The sequence below is a fragment of the Sander lucioperca genome, chromosome 7, assembly GCF_008315115.2.
Source record: "Sander lucioperca isolate FBNREF2018 chromosome 7, SLUC_FBN_1.2, whole genome shotgun sequence".
Classification (NCBI taxonomy): domain Eukaryota; kingdom Metazoa; phylum Chordata; class Actinopteri; order Perciformes; family Percidae; genus Sander; species Sander lucioperca.
Window position 1 is genome coordinate 9,359,558 of NC_050179.1, and position 13,388 is coordinate 9,372,945.

General features: G+C 40.1%; 2 protein-coding genes across 6 annotated transcripts; one reads left to right on the forward strand and one right to left on the reverse strand.

Moving 5' to 3' along the window:
• Positions 1–467: 467 nt before the first annotated feature.
• Positions 468–8,367, forward strand: LOC116038782 (golgin subfamily A member 6-like protein 22). Of its 5 annotated transcripts, none has more exons than XM_031283448.2 (23): positions 468–654; positions 741–805; positions 906–1,191; positions 1,544–1,641; positions 1,734–1,869; positions 1,970–2,095; positions 2,235–2,348; positions 2,459–2,563; positions 2,665–2,814; positions 2,903–3,132; positions 3,210–3,474; positions 3,566–3,633; positions 3,751–3,814; positions 3,901–4,003; positions 4,149–4,194; positions 4,314–4,383; positions 4,684–4,759; positions 4,855–4,937; positions 5,007–5,105; positions 5,747–5,869; positions 5,973–6,125; positions 7,573–7,633; positions 7,944–8,367. In XM_031283448.2, exons 1-23 carry the CDS (start codon positions 568–570, stop codon positions 8,141–8,143), a joined length of 2,808 nt encoding a protein of 935 aa, XP_031139308.1. In that variant the 5' UTR covers positions 468–567; the 3' UTR covers positions 8,144–8,367. The 5 variants fall into 5 exon arrangements, with proteins under 5 accessions (XP_031139308.1, XP_031139309.1, XP_031139307.1 ...); XM_031283449.2 differs by having other exon boundaries at positions 1,785–1,869; positions 3,898–4,003; XM_031283447.2 differs by having other exon boundaries at positions 469–654; positions 1,547–1,641; positions 3,898–4,003.
• On the reverse strand, positions 8,358–13,344 carry syt18b (synaptotagmin XVIIIb). The gene is made up of 5 exons (XM_031283451.2): positions 12,671–13,344; positions 11,353–12,371; positions 10,514–10,655; positions 9,285–9,445; positions 8,358–9,160 (listed from the first exon to the last, which is right to left on the reverse strand). The coding sequence occupies exons 1-5, from the start codon at positions 12,813–12,815 to the stop codon at positions 9,023–9,025; spliced, it is 1,605 nt and encodes a 534-aa protein (XP_031139311.1). The 5' UTR covers positions 12,816–13,344; the 3' UTR covers positions 8,358–9,022.
• Positions 13,345–13,388: the final 44 nt, after the last annotated feature.

The window sequence follows — 13,388 nt, forward strand, 5'->3', positions numbered from 1 at the left end:
TGAGATCATGTGGAGACTATCCCAGAAGTGTTTAGCACATGACACATCCACCCCACTGCGTCCTGTGTACATGGTTACCATGGATACTCAGTTCAAGCGCTGTACACTGAAAAGCTTGCAATCAAAGCTGTATGAGGCTTACAATCAGAGCAATGTGACGAAAATGACCATTGTCAGTGAACTGGAGAGGGTTTCTACAGCAAGGTACTGTAAGAGAAAGTCATTTTGTGCAGACTACAGCTATTTAATCAAAACATATGTTGTTTCTTTTCTTATTAATCAGCTTTTTATACAGACATACATTTTGATATGGAAAAGGGTGTTATTATAATGAATGTAAATCACAAACACATTGTAATAATCATGCAGTGTTAAAACTAGTTGTTGACCATCAAGCAAGTGGTGGAAATATCAAGACATGATCTAAGAATAGCCACACATCTCAAGCTGCCACCTTTGTGTGAAAATCTATCCCTGACGCGTGGGAAGATACGTGGGGAGATGAGGACTGTAGCCTCACCCATTCAAAGGGAAGAAATAACTTGGATCTAGGAAGACACTCCAAAAATGTTTAGACCCTCATACAGAAGTTCAAGTCCATTTTCTCTCACAGACCTCAACATGTGGGACACCAAATCTCGCTTTTCAGCTCAGGTAAGACCCAGGTATGGTCTTTTATCGGGTAGAGCAGGTTGATCAAAGTGTAGTTCTTTAAAAAAAATTGTGCTTATCTTTCTTAGACCTCAGCATGGTATGGTATGGCAACTGTCTCTGGAACAGGGTTTCTGTCCAAAGTCAGTGCAAGGTGAGGGGAAAATGTGTACAGTTTTTAAATGACAGAGACACAGTAATGTTCATTTTCAAGTCAGGGTGGTGTAAATTCTGGCTGATTTACTGTATTCCAGCACATCTGGGAGCACTGGTGGCTTCAGACAGAATGACCCAGGTCTAAGGAAGTGGCAATCATTGTCCCATCTGTCACCTGAGGGTGCTCCACGACCTTTTCCTCCATCTCCAGGGAAAGAATTAAGGGCTGCCCAAGGTGAAAGCAGCTTTAGACAAGCAGAAGGGGTGCAATTGCTGCAGGCTGCTCATGAGTGTTTAGACACTCAGCTGGACCAACTGAGGACCAGAAATTCACAGCTGAACTACAACATAACTACTGCACAACTGCTTGACATGAAACGTAAGGTAAGTAAAACAGTAAATTTAAATGTCTATTGAAACTAATTCTATAATCTGTTTAAGTGAAAGGTGTGCTTTTGTTCTATTCTATTTTATTTTAGTGTATATAGCTTTATTCTATTTTACTCTAATTGGTGTAATATATATAGCATTATTGAAATCTTATTCTATTCTTTTTTATTTTATTATTTAAAATAAATTATTTATAATCATATATTTATTTTTGTATTTTTATCTTGCTTCATTTGTATCATTACTTTGAGCTGCTGTAACATGTACATTTTGACCGGTGTGGGATACATATTTTTTTTAATTTTTTTTAATCTTATCTTCATTTCTTCACTGATGTGTTTCACAGCAGCTGTCAGAAACGATGGACACTCTTGAGCAAGAGAAGGAGACAGCTGGATTATCCCAATTTGAAAAGAGTCGGCAACATGGAGAGCTTCATGAAAAGTAAGTGCAGCAAAAGACATGGAAGGGAAATTTAAAAAACAAACAAGACTTTAGAAAAGATTGAAAGTCCTCATGTGAAATTCACTCACTAGGGTCCTACAACTGGAGAAAGAATTGTTGCAAATGAGGTCTTCTTTGGACAGAGCAAGCAATGATCAGCCAACTGAAAGAACTCCTGGCTCGCTCAGCAGAACATTACCAATGAGTCAAGAAGACTTTAACAGGCAGGTGTGTAAGCTTCATGTATTATGAAAATAGATTTGTGTTCTAAATACTGTATTATTCTGTATTTTTGCTTGCCAAACACTGCTTTTACACTTTAATTCAGGAGAGGCAGAAGGTTGACACAGAGCTGTGCAAGCTGAGAGAGGCTCTGAGAGATGCTGAGACGAGGGCAAAGACACACGAACAAGAACGAAACCAGGCACTGCAGAAACTCCAGACTTCTACAGAGGCCAGTTTGAAAATATATAAGGGAAATCTTAAAATGTTGAAATCACAAAGCTACACTGCAGTTGTCTGTTGTACTGCCATTTTCTTTTTCGTTACATTTACACCTCTGGACTCTGTGTATTTTGTTTCTATGTATCTAGACACAGAAGGCGCTGTTGAATCAAGTAGAGGAGATGAATCGTAAAAGACAGAATCACTCTGAAGTGCAAGAACAGCTGAGTGAAGCTAACAACAAGATCAGCCAAGCATGCCTGGTCAGTTTGCCTCAGATTCAATATTATCTCATCCTACAGGTACATTACAACATTTTTATATTGTGTCTAATAAGAATTAAACCTTGAAAATGGACTTTAATTTTTCTCAGGAAAAAGCCCTCTTGTCAACTCAAGTGCTAAAGCTGGGGCATAATATAAAAGAACTGAAGGCCAAACTGATGGGGGCTCTGTCTGACAAAGATTGCCTGATCCAGGTATCATATATAATCTTAACTACAATGTCTGAAGCAATATAAGATCAAAATATCATGATTTGGAGTTGACTAGCTTTATTTTTTGCATGTGTGTTGTATAGGAGAAAACAGATCTGCACCAGAGGGCCCAGGTCCTGGAGCGACAGCTGCAGAGGGCCCAACAAGGTTCAGAGGGTTGTGACACTGAGTCCCACAACAAACAGGATCAGGAAACTGTTCTGATGAAGGGAGAATTTAAGGCTCTTAAAGAGGTTGAAAGTTTTAAGTGGACATCTTTTTTGGGGTTTCACCTTTTTCTGAATTGTTTATTAAATGATCCCTGTTGTGTCTTTACACCAGGTAAATGAAAAGCTGTCATTTGAGCTTAAAATGATTGAGAAGAAACTGAAAACATCACAGTCTCAGCTACAGGAGGTAACAGCAGAGAGGGACACCAATTCCAAACAGATCACAGATCTGGAGGCAGAACGATCTCAGCTGATCACAGAAAAAGAGAAGCTGTTGAGTAAAATTAATGAATGTGGACATGAGGAGTTAACGGAGATGAAAGAAAAGTGCCTGCAGCTCAGGTGAGATGTTGATTGAACATATTATAATGTAGTATAATTACCCTCTTTTTACTGAAACCCTCAAACTATTTATCCAGGCAATCTGTGGCCGTTTTGGTATTAGAAAAACAGAAACTGCAGGATCAGTGCTTGTGTTTGGAGGCTGAGGTTCTTGAGAAAGAGGAGAAGCTTCACCTGCAAGATAGACAGCATCAGGAACAAGATGCAGTGAGCATTCAGAGCATCGAGGAACTAAAAGCTGTGGCCTCGCACTGGGCAGAGAAATGGCAAAAGGTGGCTTTGACCCTGCAGTCCACACAGGAGGAGCTAGAGGAACTCAAAAAGAACATCTCCAGAAATGAAGTAAGGCCACTGCTTTAAATAACTTTATACTACATCAGTGGATTTAGAGGCATCTAAATAAAAAAATAAAAAATCTAAAATCTAATTTCAGCTCCAAGTGGAAGCTGAACATCTGGAAACTGAGATTGAAAAACTTCAGAAAGAGGGCCAGAAAAGCAGGTGAGTCAATATTAAAAATCACAACTTCCCCTAATTAATTGCTGTCTAAATCACACATTAGCTTTTGGACACACATCCCACATCTTGTTTTGATAATGCATATTTTCCTACCTATAGGGAAGAAATTGAGAATCTGCTACAGCACAAAGCTGATTTGGAGACAGTCCTGACCAAAGCAAAGGTAATGTATCACTCAGTGTTAGGGCACTGAGATAATCTCATTGTTAAAGAAGTAGCATTATTTAAATATGTGCTTTTTAACAGAAGGAATCAGACTCACTGCTAAGGGTTGAGCTTGACGCATGCAAACAAGAGCTTGAGCTGGAAAGGAGCAGGAGTCAGGTTTTGCTTCAAATATATAAAGATAAAGGTGAATGTACATATTTCTCAGCAGTCTGTGGCACCTGCAAATATTCCATAGACTGTTTAACAAGATTATCATCAAAGCACAGAAAGTGTTATTTTATTCTTTAAACACAAGAGGGTGTTAAAGTGCTGTGACCTTGTATTTGCAGGTGGTGAAGCCTCAGTGCAGACTGAGGACACAGAGACACAGACAGAGTGAGTGGATTTTTATGAGATTTTCATTTTCAAAATGCATCAACAGCAAACACCCATAATTAAATTCTGTGATCTGTCTCTGTCTCTTCATCGTGTTGTCCATCCTGTCTGTTCATCAGCTTATCAGAATTCTCTTTGTTATGGGAGCAACCATCAGACTCCCACAGCAGCCAAAACAAAGCCCCTCAGGTAACAAGATGTTCCTCCCTCACTGAACTGAATTTGATCTTCATAATCATCATCCTTAAAAAGCATTGAAGAGTCTAGAAAGGCTGAGAGAGACAGAAAAAAAATTAGGCTCAACTCAAGTTTTCTGCTCTGGAGCTCAAGGTGCAGTCGTTACACTCTTAACATGCAGCCTCACCAAGCTATGAATTTAATAGATCTGTGCTAAATCCCCTCTTAACCAGCAGCTGTGTTGAATGGGGGATTAACTAGCATATCTCTTCTTCCTTCATCATCTGTTTCTCATGAACGCTCATGAAAAAGGCATCTCAAGATGATCAAGATGATGGAGGCCAAGCAAATGTCTCGACCACTGACTCACTGAGGGCCCAGCTGGAAGGTATGAGCCTGCTTTTGAAAAAAAGCTACAGAGGATAGCGTGTTGATTTTCCTCATTGGCTCAGCTCTAAAACTTCTTCCTCCACACATTTTCAGAGAGCAGGAGGAGGATGAACCAGCTGAAGCAGGGGGAAACACTAGCAATCCAGAAGCTTCAAACACTGAGGCAGCTTTACCTGGTAAAGTTCATAAAACAAAAAACACCTATCGTGGTGATGAACATAATAAATGACAGGCTATGTCTACAGGTTAAAGATGACAAACCATCTGTTGAAGGCAGAAAGGATAACACTGTCTGTCCAGTTAATCTGGAGACAGACCAGCAGAGGAGGATGGTCACTGAGCAGGTATAATTGCATGATGACAACATGATTTCAGTTTTTTTAGGAATGTTAATGTCCATCTCTCAGTCTGTTGGTCTGTTGGTCTGTTGGTCTGTCGGTCCACGACTTCAGAATGAAAAACTATTGGATTGATCGGTCATGTCCCCAGAGGATAAATCTTAATGCTTTTGCTGAAATTCACTCAATTTCAGCAAGCAACCCAGAAGTAAATAAAGTTATTAAAATTAGCCCCACCTTTACCAGCTGCAACGTTGTGATGTATTCTACACATCAATAATTATAATGCAATAATAGCCAATCATATAAATTATTTTGAAATGGCCCATTCTTTTACTTTTGATGCTTTTCCTCTAGTAAAAACTTGTATACATGAATTGTACTTGTAACAGAGTTTTTCTACTCTGTGGTACTGCTACTTTTACTTAAATAAGTACTTCTTTCACCACTGCACATAGGGTGAACAAAAGGTGAACATAAAATTATATATTTATATTAGCATTGTCATTATAAGCATGTTCAAATGCTGACATTAGCATTTAGCTCAAGCCCCTTAAGGCTGCAAGTGTGGCTAGTCTTGTTTATACCTGTTGTTAATGTCAACAAGCATCACAAGAGGAATGTACTGTATTTTACCATATTTGTAGTTAAAGAATCTGTTTAAGGAGCGAGAAATAAAGGAGGTGGAAAAGGTTGACAACAGATCAGCAGCAGGTCAGACTGGAGCATCCTCACTACAAGACTGGTCCCAACCATCTACAGTTTTAAGGGTAAGGAACCTCTCAAGCAACCAACAAATACTTAGAGAGATTAAATAGATTACACCAATGTGAATATGTGCAGAAATAACTTGTTTTGCTTTTTTTCAATCAGAATCCAGTGGACAGGAGGAGCTGGCAGCAGGGCTCAGGTTTAATGCCAGTGTTTGAGGAGGACGAGGAGGGCAGTGACTGGCCAGGAGAGGAGGAGGGAAAGCCAGCAGAAGAGGCTCATGCTGAGGAAAACTTCCACAACCAAAGCCAACAGGTTGTAAAAGCTTAAATTACACCAAGTGGAATGGTTACCAAGTCGACAATCCGTCTATACAGGCAATATATGCAACAGCTAACCATCATAAAACCTGCAGCCACCACACCACTCAAAATACCAATGTCTATCTGCCTGCCTGCATGCTAGGATGTTTCATAAATAATGCATTAGCATCTGTGACAAATTAATATCATTGATGGCATAATCTTGGTATACAGATATAAAATTAACAGGACTACCCGCACATTCATTCATTGTCAAACACACACACACACACACACACACACACACACACACACACACACACACACACATACATATATGTGCACTAATCCCAGTTTCTGCTTTAATCAAAGAGCATTCTGGCAGGGGTGTCAGTCTGGCTGCATAACCTCTTAAACTCTATGTGAAACGTAGTTCAGCTATAATCTCACATATGACTCTTTCTACTCGGTAAATAATCGGATTTGAAGCTGAGGAGAGAACCGGTCAGCTGGAACACATCTGACTTTGCCGTAAGAGGATAGGAAAGAGTTACAGTGCATCACTGTCTTAAGCAAGCGGTATACCCGCCGTTCCTGACCTGTCGCACAACAATGTGACGTCATGGGAGCGCCATAACTATTTATACTCGCGCGTGATGGTCGCGACACTAGTTGCAGTTTTCTCCTGAACAGAGGTGTCGCAACTGAGGAAAGGCTACCGACTTTGCTATTTCTATGGACTAGAAGAAGAAGAAAAAGGTAAACAATGGCAGAACTGGCAGCAGCATTGACGTCAATGTTTTGATTCAATGACCTACTTCGTCGGATCAAGCCTTTCGTTCACCATAAAAGAACTCATCTTAACCCAGTAAGTTTACAGGAGAGACTTGCAGTCACTCTGAGAGTACTGCATCCGGTTGCCCTCGAAATCGTCCATGCTTCCTGTTTCCGCTTTGTCGTGCACCCGCTGAAAAAAATTGACTTTAAATCCTGGCGCGCTAGCGAGATCTACGTCATTTTGACGTCACATTGTCGTGCGACAGGTCGGGAACGGCGACTGTAAAGAGGCCTTTATACTGAAGGCCTGTGACTACCATAGTATGACAACAGAGAAGCAGTCAGTAACATCCAGACATAATATGATAAAGCCTGTATCATCATTAAAAAGTCCTAATGGTATTGAGTGACGATAAAAAAAGAAATTTCCAATGCCAACTAAAAACTACAGACTGTGTGACACAAGATCAAGGTCGTAAATTTCAAACAGGAATTGCACTTTACAATAAAAAATATGCTGTTATTTGAAAAAGAGATAATAGAAAGAAAAGAAAATAATAACCCAAATCTACGTTAAAAAGCATTAAATAAAAAGTATAGACTACGTTTGTAAAAGAGGTCTTACAGAAGCATCTAATATAAAGATAAAATGAGAGATTTGAAACTGTTCTCTCCTCTGCCAGATGTCAACTATGAGTGCAGAAATCCACAATCTGAAGGCAAAAAATGAGAATCTGCTGCAAGGTGAAGTTGTGCATGAATGAGTGTAATAATCATTAGTGTAGACGTGTGCTGTAATCTGTTTCGTGTTTGTTTTTTGGAGTTTTTGGGAAAATCATGGGATTCATATCTTTATCTCAGACAGGGACATATTCTCAAATACCTAAGTTAATTATGGAGCACATTGTTTAATAAAATAACCAGCTTTTCCCTGACCTTAATTAATTTATCTTCTGTCCATGGCCTTCTACCTTCTGCATCTGTAAGAATACAAAATTTATATTTTGAAATAATAATTTTTGTGTAATTATTTCCCCAATTTTGCCTAATTTAGCCACACTAAGGTGCAAGCAGCCAACCCAGGACTGCCCTTCTACTGCAAAGAAACTATCAGACAAGTCCTCTCACTGGTCAGATGAGATTGACCTGCAGCAGAAGAAGCCACCTTTCCTCTATCCTGATGGAATATTCCTGGCTGAGCTTGTAGATATCTGTAGCCCTAATGAAGATGAAGAGGAAGGAGAGGACAAATGATGTGTTTTGTTAAGACTCCTGCATTGCTATATACAAGTCTATACATAGACCAGTCATTACAGGGTGAGCCAACGTGGTGCCTTATAGCTTATACTGTATGTTTGTTTTACTCAAATGAAATTTAAGGACTAATTCACTTCAACAATTTAAAGACAAGACTCTGCTTAGGTGATACTTTAACCTCCGACAATAGTGTTAATAAAAGTCACCAAGCTACCTCAGGCAAAAGTGTGTTTTATTTATATGACATGATATGGTTCTTTACATCATTCTGACATTAAGAAAATCCTTTAGCCAACAAGATATTTCAAACGTATCTCAAAAGAACAGTGGCATTATATAGATGCACATAAGAGAATACAAAGTACATTTGTGTGTATTACAAGGACTGAATGCTGTAGTAACTCTTCAGTATTTCTAGATAAAGGTCCATTCAATTACCTTAATGTTTTCCCTTTGTTTACTAGGAGAGAGATTGAATGCTTACAAGAGATATGTTTTCAGAAATTGTAAAAGATCCATTTCGAAAGTCTGTTCTAGGTAATGTTACACAAATACATTGTTCTGTTATAAGCCTTCACATTCTGAACTTACATTTAGAAAGGTCATTTTGTGCACATACAGTACCTTCCCATATGTGAATTCACAGGTTGATACATTGAAATAAGGCCATCGACAGATTTTTTTGCTGAGTGCCAAATATACATCCATTAGAACTCTCAGGAAACACATCATTTGATATACTAAGTGAAACATAAGCTGTGTGCACTTCGCGGTAAAGGTGACCTATAATAGCGTAGCTTGGATGCTCACTTAGTTCATACAGTGTGTCAGGTCCACTGTTCACAAAATAATTATTTCAGCACACGTGTCAGCGCTTTATAGGTCTGGTTGTACAGTGTGCCAGCGTGCCTGCTCCACCTGCAGGCTGCACATGTCCCTCCAGTGAGCACGTCCTGCATCTGCAGCCTCTGCTCCAATTAGGACTCGACCAATAACTTTACCTTCTGAAAGGTCCTGAATTTGTCACGGGAAAAAAGGAGCAGGAATGTGGAAATCACAGGGTTACATCACAAATAAATGTAGTTATTTGCAGAATGCATTTTATTCTGTAATTGTGAGCCCCCAAAGTGATCTTTACCTGCGTGATTATGAACTCGAGCATGAGGGGCAGCTGACTGATGTCTCCTGGAGGCAGGTCAAATAGGAAAGAAGTATTCCACACAGAACAGGACCCTCCTTCAGTTTCTCTGCTGCTGATCACAACTCCTTCATGATGCAGATTGATCACCACCTGGTATTCTGTGCACAGGCACACACACACGTTATAAGGTGTGGAAGAAAATATATTGTACATTAAAAATGTAAACATGGAAACTAAGATACAAAAGGAAGCTGGAAAAGGAACTGTTACGAATAAACAAAATTAGAAAAAGCAAATGGCAGGATAACACTATATTGTATAATTATATGACAGGTATCACATTTTTTAGTTGACATACCACAAAGCCAAACATATTTTGTGTTAGTTTTCTGTGTCAAATCTTTCTTTTCTTGCTGTATTTCAGGCTGCCATCATAGCTGCACACAAGCATGCATTTTCTAATCCAGAGTCTCTGTATTAGTTATTAAGATCTAAAACACACTTATCAAAAGGTGGAAATGTTGAAAAGTCACATCACACAAGAATGTGTATGCCCAGTCTAGTTATAAAAAAAATAGATAAAAATGTAAAAAAAAAAAAATGAAACCACTTTTTTACTGTTATCACACATTTTCTCCTGTAAATTCACCATAACTTATGGTGAATTTACAGGTCAGGTAAAACATGGAGCTAGAATGCATAAAATACATATTTTCCTTCATCCATACTATGCACTTCTGTCTTTTCTCTCATACAGTAAACAAATACTTTCAGAATCTGATAAAGAGATTATCCAAGTCAAATGCATGTGACATAATGTACATGAAACTGATATCATACAATCTAATGGCTCTTTATACATGATGTGCTTGTCTGCAATAAAGGTAATGCCTTGACAGGCTAATGCAAACAAAGATTAGATCTGTCAGATCAGAGATCCAGAGGAGATTGGAACATTTTTCTGAGGATTGTGAATAGTGAGGGATTAAACCACAATGTCATTATAAAAAGGGATGATCTCCTGCTGCATTCAGGCCCTGTGAGACATCATTTAATCCCCTAAACATTAAAAGCAAACATAGGGAATTATTTTACCTCTGCCCCTGAAAGGCAAAAAGTTAGTTCTGCCCACGCATGCTTACATAATGCCTCCTTGCATGATGTCCTTATGGGATCTCAAAATATATATTTTGTCAAATTCAAGTGACATTAAATGCTGGTTGTACCTGCTGCAGCCAATGTGTAAACAAGGTTGTCTAGGTTATCTGCTCTGAGGACCGTGGCTTTGATGCGGTGGGCCAGAGTCTGATATTGAAGCAAAACGAAGATCTGTGGAGGACACATCGGTGCATCCTGTGAGATCAGACCCTGCAGTCAAAGAGCAGAGAGGGGAACCTCGATCAGCAGGAAATGCAGCGTGAGACTTTCGCTTTATAACGTGGGAACAAACAAAAATCACATAAATCACCAAAGGATTATTTTAAAATTGCACTGACCACGGAGATCACATGTCCATATGCAACGCAGCACATGGACATGTCTCCATGTCTACACCTTTTTGCTTGTTTAAGCAGATCATTTTAACTGGTAAGCTCCATGCAAAACTGGATTACCAACCAGGCAACAGGCAACTTTCTGTCCCGGGCCACCAGATCCACAGAGACCCCAAAACCCCAGGTTCACTGTGTGTTTATTTATTTTTATGTTTTTTTATTTATTATTTTCAGGACAATGCACATATGATGAACATGTACAACAGTACACGTAAAAGTGCCAGATTGTAGCCCAAGGGCTAATTTCCATCTGTAGTCCATTAGGCAGTTTGAAATTACAATAAAAAAGGACAAAAGTCACTATGTTACATGTAGACCTTGAATGTAGAGCTTGATTGTTCATTCTTGACCTTTTTTTTCTTAAACTAATGTTGTAAAAAGTGCCAAAAAGGGTCCCAGCAACAGATTTTTGCCTCAGTGCCTCCTAACAGGTTAATCTGCCCATACCTCTCTATGTATCTTAAAAATATAGACAACACATCATCACATATATTAATTAAATCCACCGATACCTTTTTTAGCTTCCACTTGTTTGGGTTAAGCTCTTTTGTGATGTGAAACGGGTGCTCTGCTCCCCAGTCTTTTCCTCCACATTCAGCCTCCAGTTCACCCAGTGTGGTGCCTCTCATGCTGGGAGATTCCTGTGTGGATACGGCTATTCTCAGTACACACTTTTGGAGCTCCTTCACAGAGCTCACTTTCAAAACCAGCACCAGGCTGTGGGTCTCAGGTCTGAGGCTGCTCTGGGCAGAGGCCTGTATGGGACAGGGGTACAGAGGTGGCAGGCTGCCCAGCACAGACACATTCTCCAGTTTGTGGGGCGTCCCAGTCAGACTGAGGACAGTGACTGCCAGGGTTTGCTGCTCTGGAGAGAAGGCCATAGTGAAATGGAGGCAGGGTTTCAGTGGTATTGGCTGTTGGCAGCTGGCACTGGAGCCATAGCTTAGCGGAGCCAGCGGGATTGGTTCTTCAGGCATGGAAGGAGAGACAGCACTGGGGCTGGTGAGCCTGCTGTGTTCATTATAAGATATTTTATCTCCAGTCAACATACAGCGCCTCTGCAGAGCCTTGCATGTTTTAGATAACATTCCCAATCTGGGAAATGTAGGCAGGGAAGCATGACTGGGATCAATGGGTTTATAAAGGGGTGATGTTAGTGGTGGTGTGCTGAGGCGGCGGAGGGAAAAATAAGACTTTGGCTGCTCCTTCTGTTCAGAGGCAGCTCTAGCTCTTTTAGAGAATGACAGAGAGGTAAATTCTCCCTCCGAAGGTGCAGGACTGGTGAAAGTGGAGGGGTACTCCACTATGTCTCCATCTAGCTCATGGTATTGCTGCCTGGATGCTGTTGTCGCTGCCGAGGGAGGCGGGCTCAGGGCAAAGGTCACAGGTTCAGCAGGAGCTGGTGCTGACATCACAGGATCTTTGTCTTTCACTGTACAAATCTGACTGTTCCTCCAGCACATAATACATCCCAGGACCAAACACAGACAAAAGACTATGAGTCCCACCAAAAGAAGAATTTGGAGGTGAACTGTAGACATAAAAGAGAATAATAAGATCAGTCAGATGGCCTTTAGAAACTGTTCTCATGCAACCCCTGGATTACATAACATAGGATTATTTTACATCATCTGCCCATTGACCCCATGTTTCATATTAAAGTACTGTTAAAGGAGTGGTCCACACTTTTTCAAGTCTGTCTTAAAACAATATTCATGTATCTATATGTACACAGAAAAAAACATTGTCAATAACTCTTTTAATGTAAACAACATGGACATGTAAGTATTGTTTTAGACTTGAAAAAACATGACTCCTTTGAGCCCATACCTTCTAATTGTTTGGTGAACAGGACTTGCACCAGAAGCCAGAAGAAGAGTATGACAATGATGCCCTCAATCATACCCTTACAGCAGAAGAGCAGCACAGACTGCCACAGAGGCTGACCTGGGTACTCCTCATCATGGTAAGGCATGGTGCCAACAATGTGCTGAAGGTTTCTCAGAGCCTATTTTAAAACATCCACAAGTAGAAGCCCAGAGGTCCCAGTGAAGAAGATTGATCGTTTGATTTATGTAAACACATTCTGGCTTTCAGTCCTGGAGAAATCTCCCCACAAGTCAATCAAAGCCATTGTTTTGTGCCTAAGCCACAAAAGCACGAAAACATCCCATTAAAATATCTTGGATATTTAGAATCACAAGTTTAAGGTTTAAGCAACAATGAGTAACAAAACCTACACATTACATGATTTAAAAATATATATATATTTCTCATATAGCTACAGTATATTCAAGCAATCTTTAGCAGCTGCAGGTGTCTTTTGTTGTTCAAGTTGAAAAATCCTCCCGCTGTCCTCACTTGCTACATACAGTATATTCCAATCTTCGTCCCAGGACAGTGATCTCCTCATCTGCAGAGTGACTTGAATGGTATTATTCTTTCCTGACGGGCGGGGGCCGTGGGCGGAGATATCATCTCATAATACCTCTGAATTGTGCCTGTAGGATCTTTCTTCTACAGTGTTCCAGATGCCAGTCCAGCAGTG

Coding starts and splice junctions, on each gene's coding strand:
- syt18b (XM_031283451.2), bottom strand. CDS start 12,815: ATGCCTTACCATGATGAGGAGTACCCAGGTCAGCCTCTGTGGCAGTCT. Junction 12,372..12,670: donor GTTCACCAAACAATTAGAAG/GTATGGGCTCAA, acceptor TTATGTCTACAG/TTCACCTCCAAATTCTTCTT. Junction 9,446..10,513: donor TTACACATTGGCTGCAGCAG/GTACAACCAGCA, acceptor GCCTGTGCACAG/AATACCAGGTGGTGATCAAT.
- LOC116038782 (XM_031283446.2), top strand. CDS start 568: ATGTTTAGACCCTCATACAGAAGTTCAAGTCCATTTTCTCTCACAGAC. Junction 1,870..1,969: donor AAGAAGACTTTAACAGGCAG/GTGTGTAAGCTT, acceptor ACTTTAATTCAG/GAGAGGCAGAAGGTTGACAC. Junction 7,634..7,943: donor AAATGAGAATCTGCTGCAAG/GTGAAGTTGTGC, acceptor TGCCTAATTTAG/CCACACTAAGGTGCAAGCAG.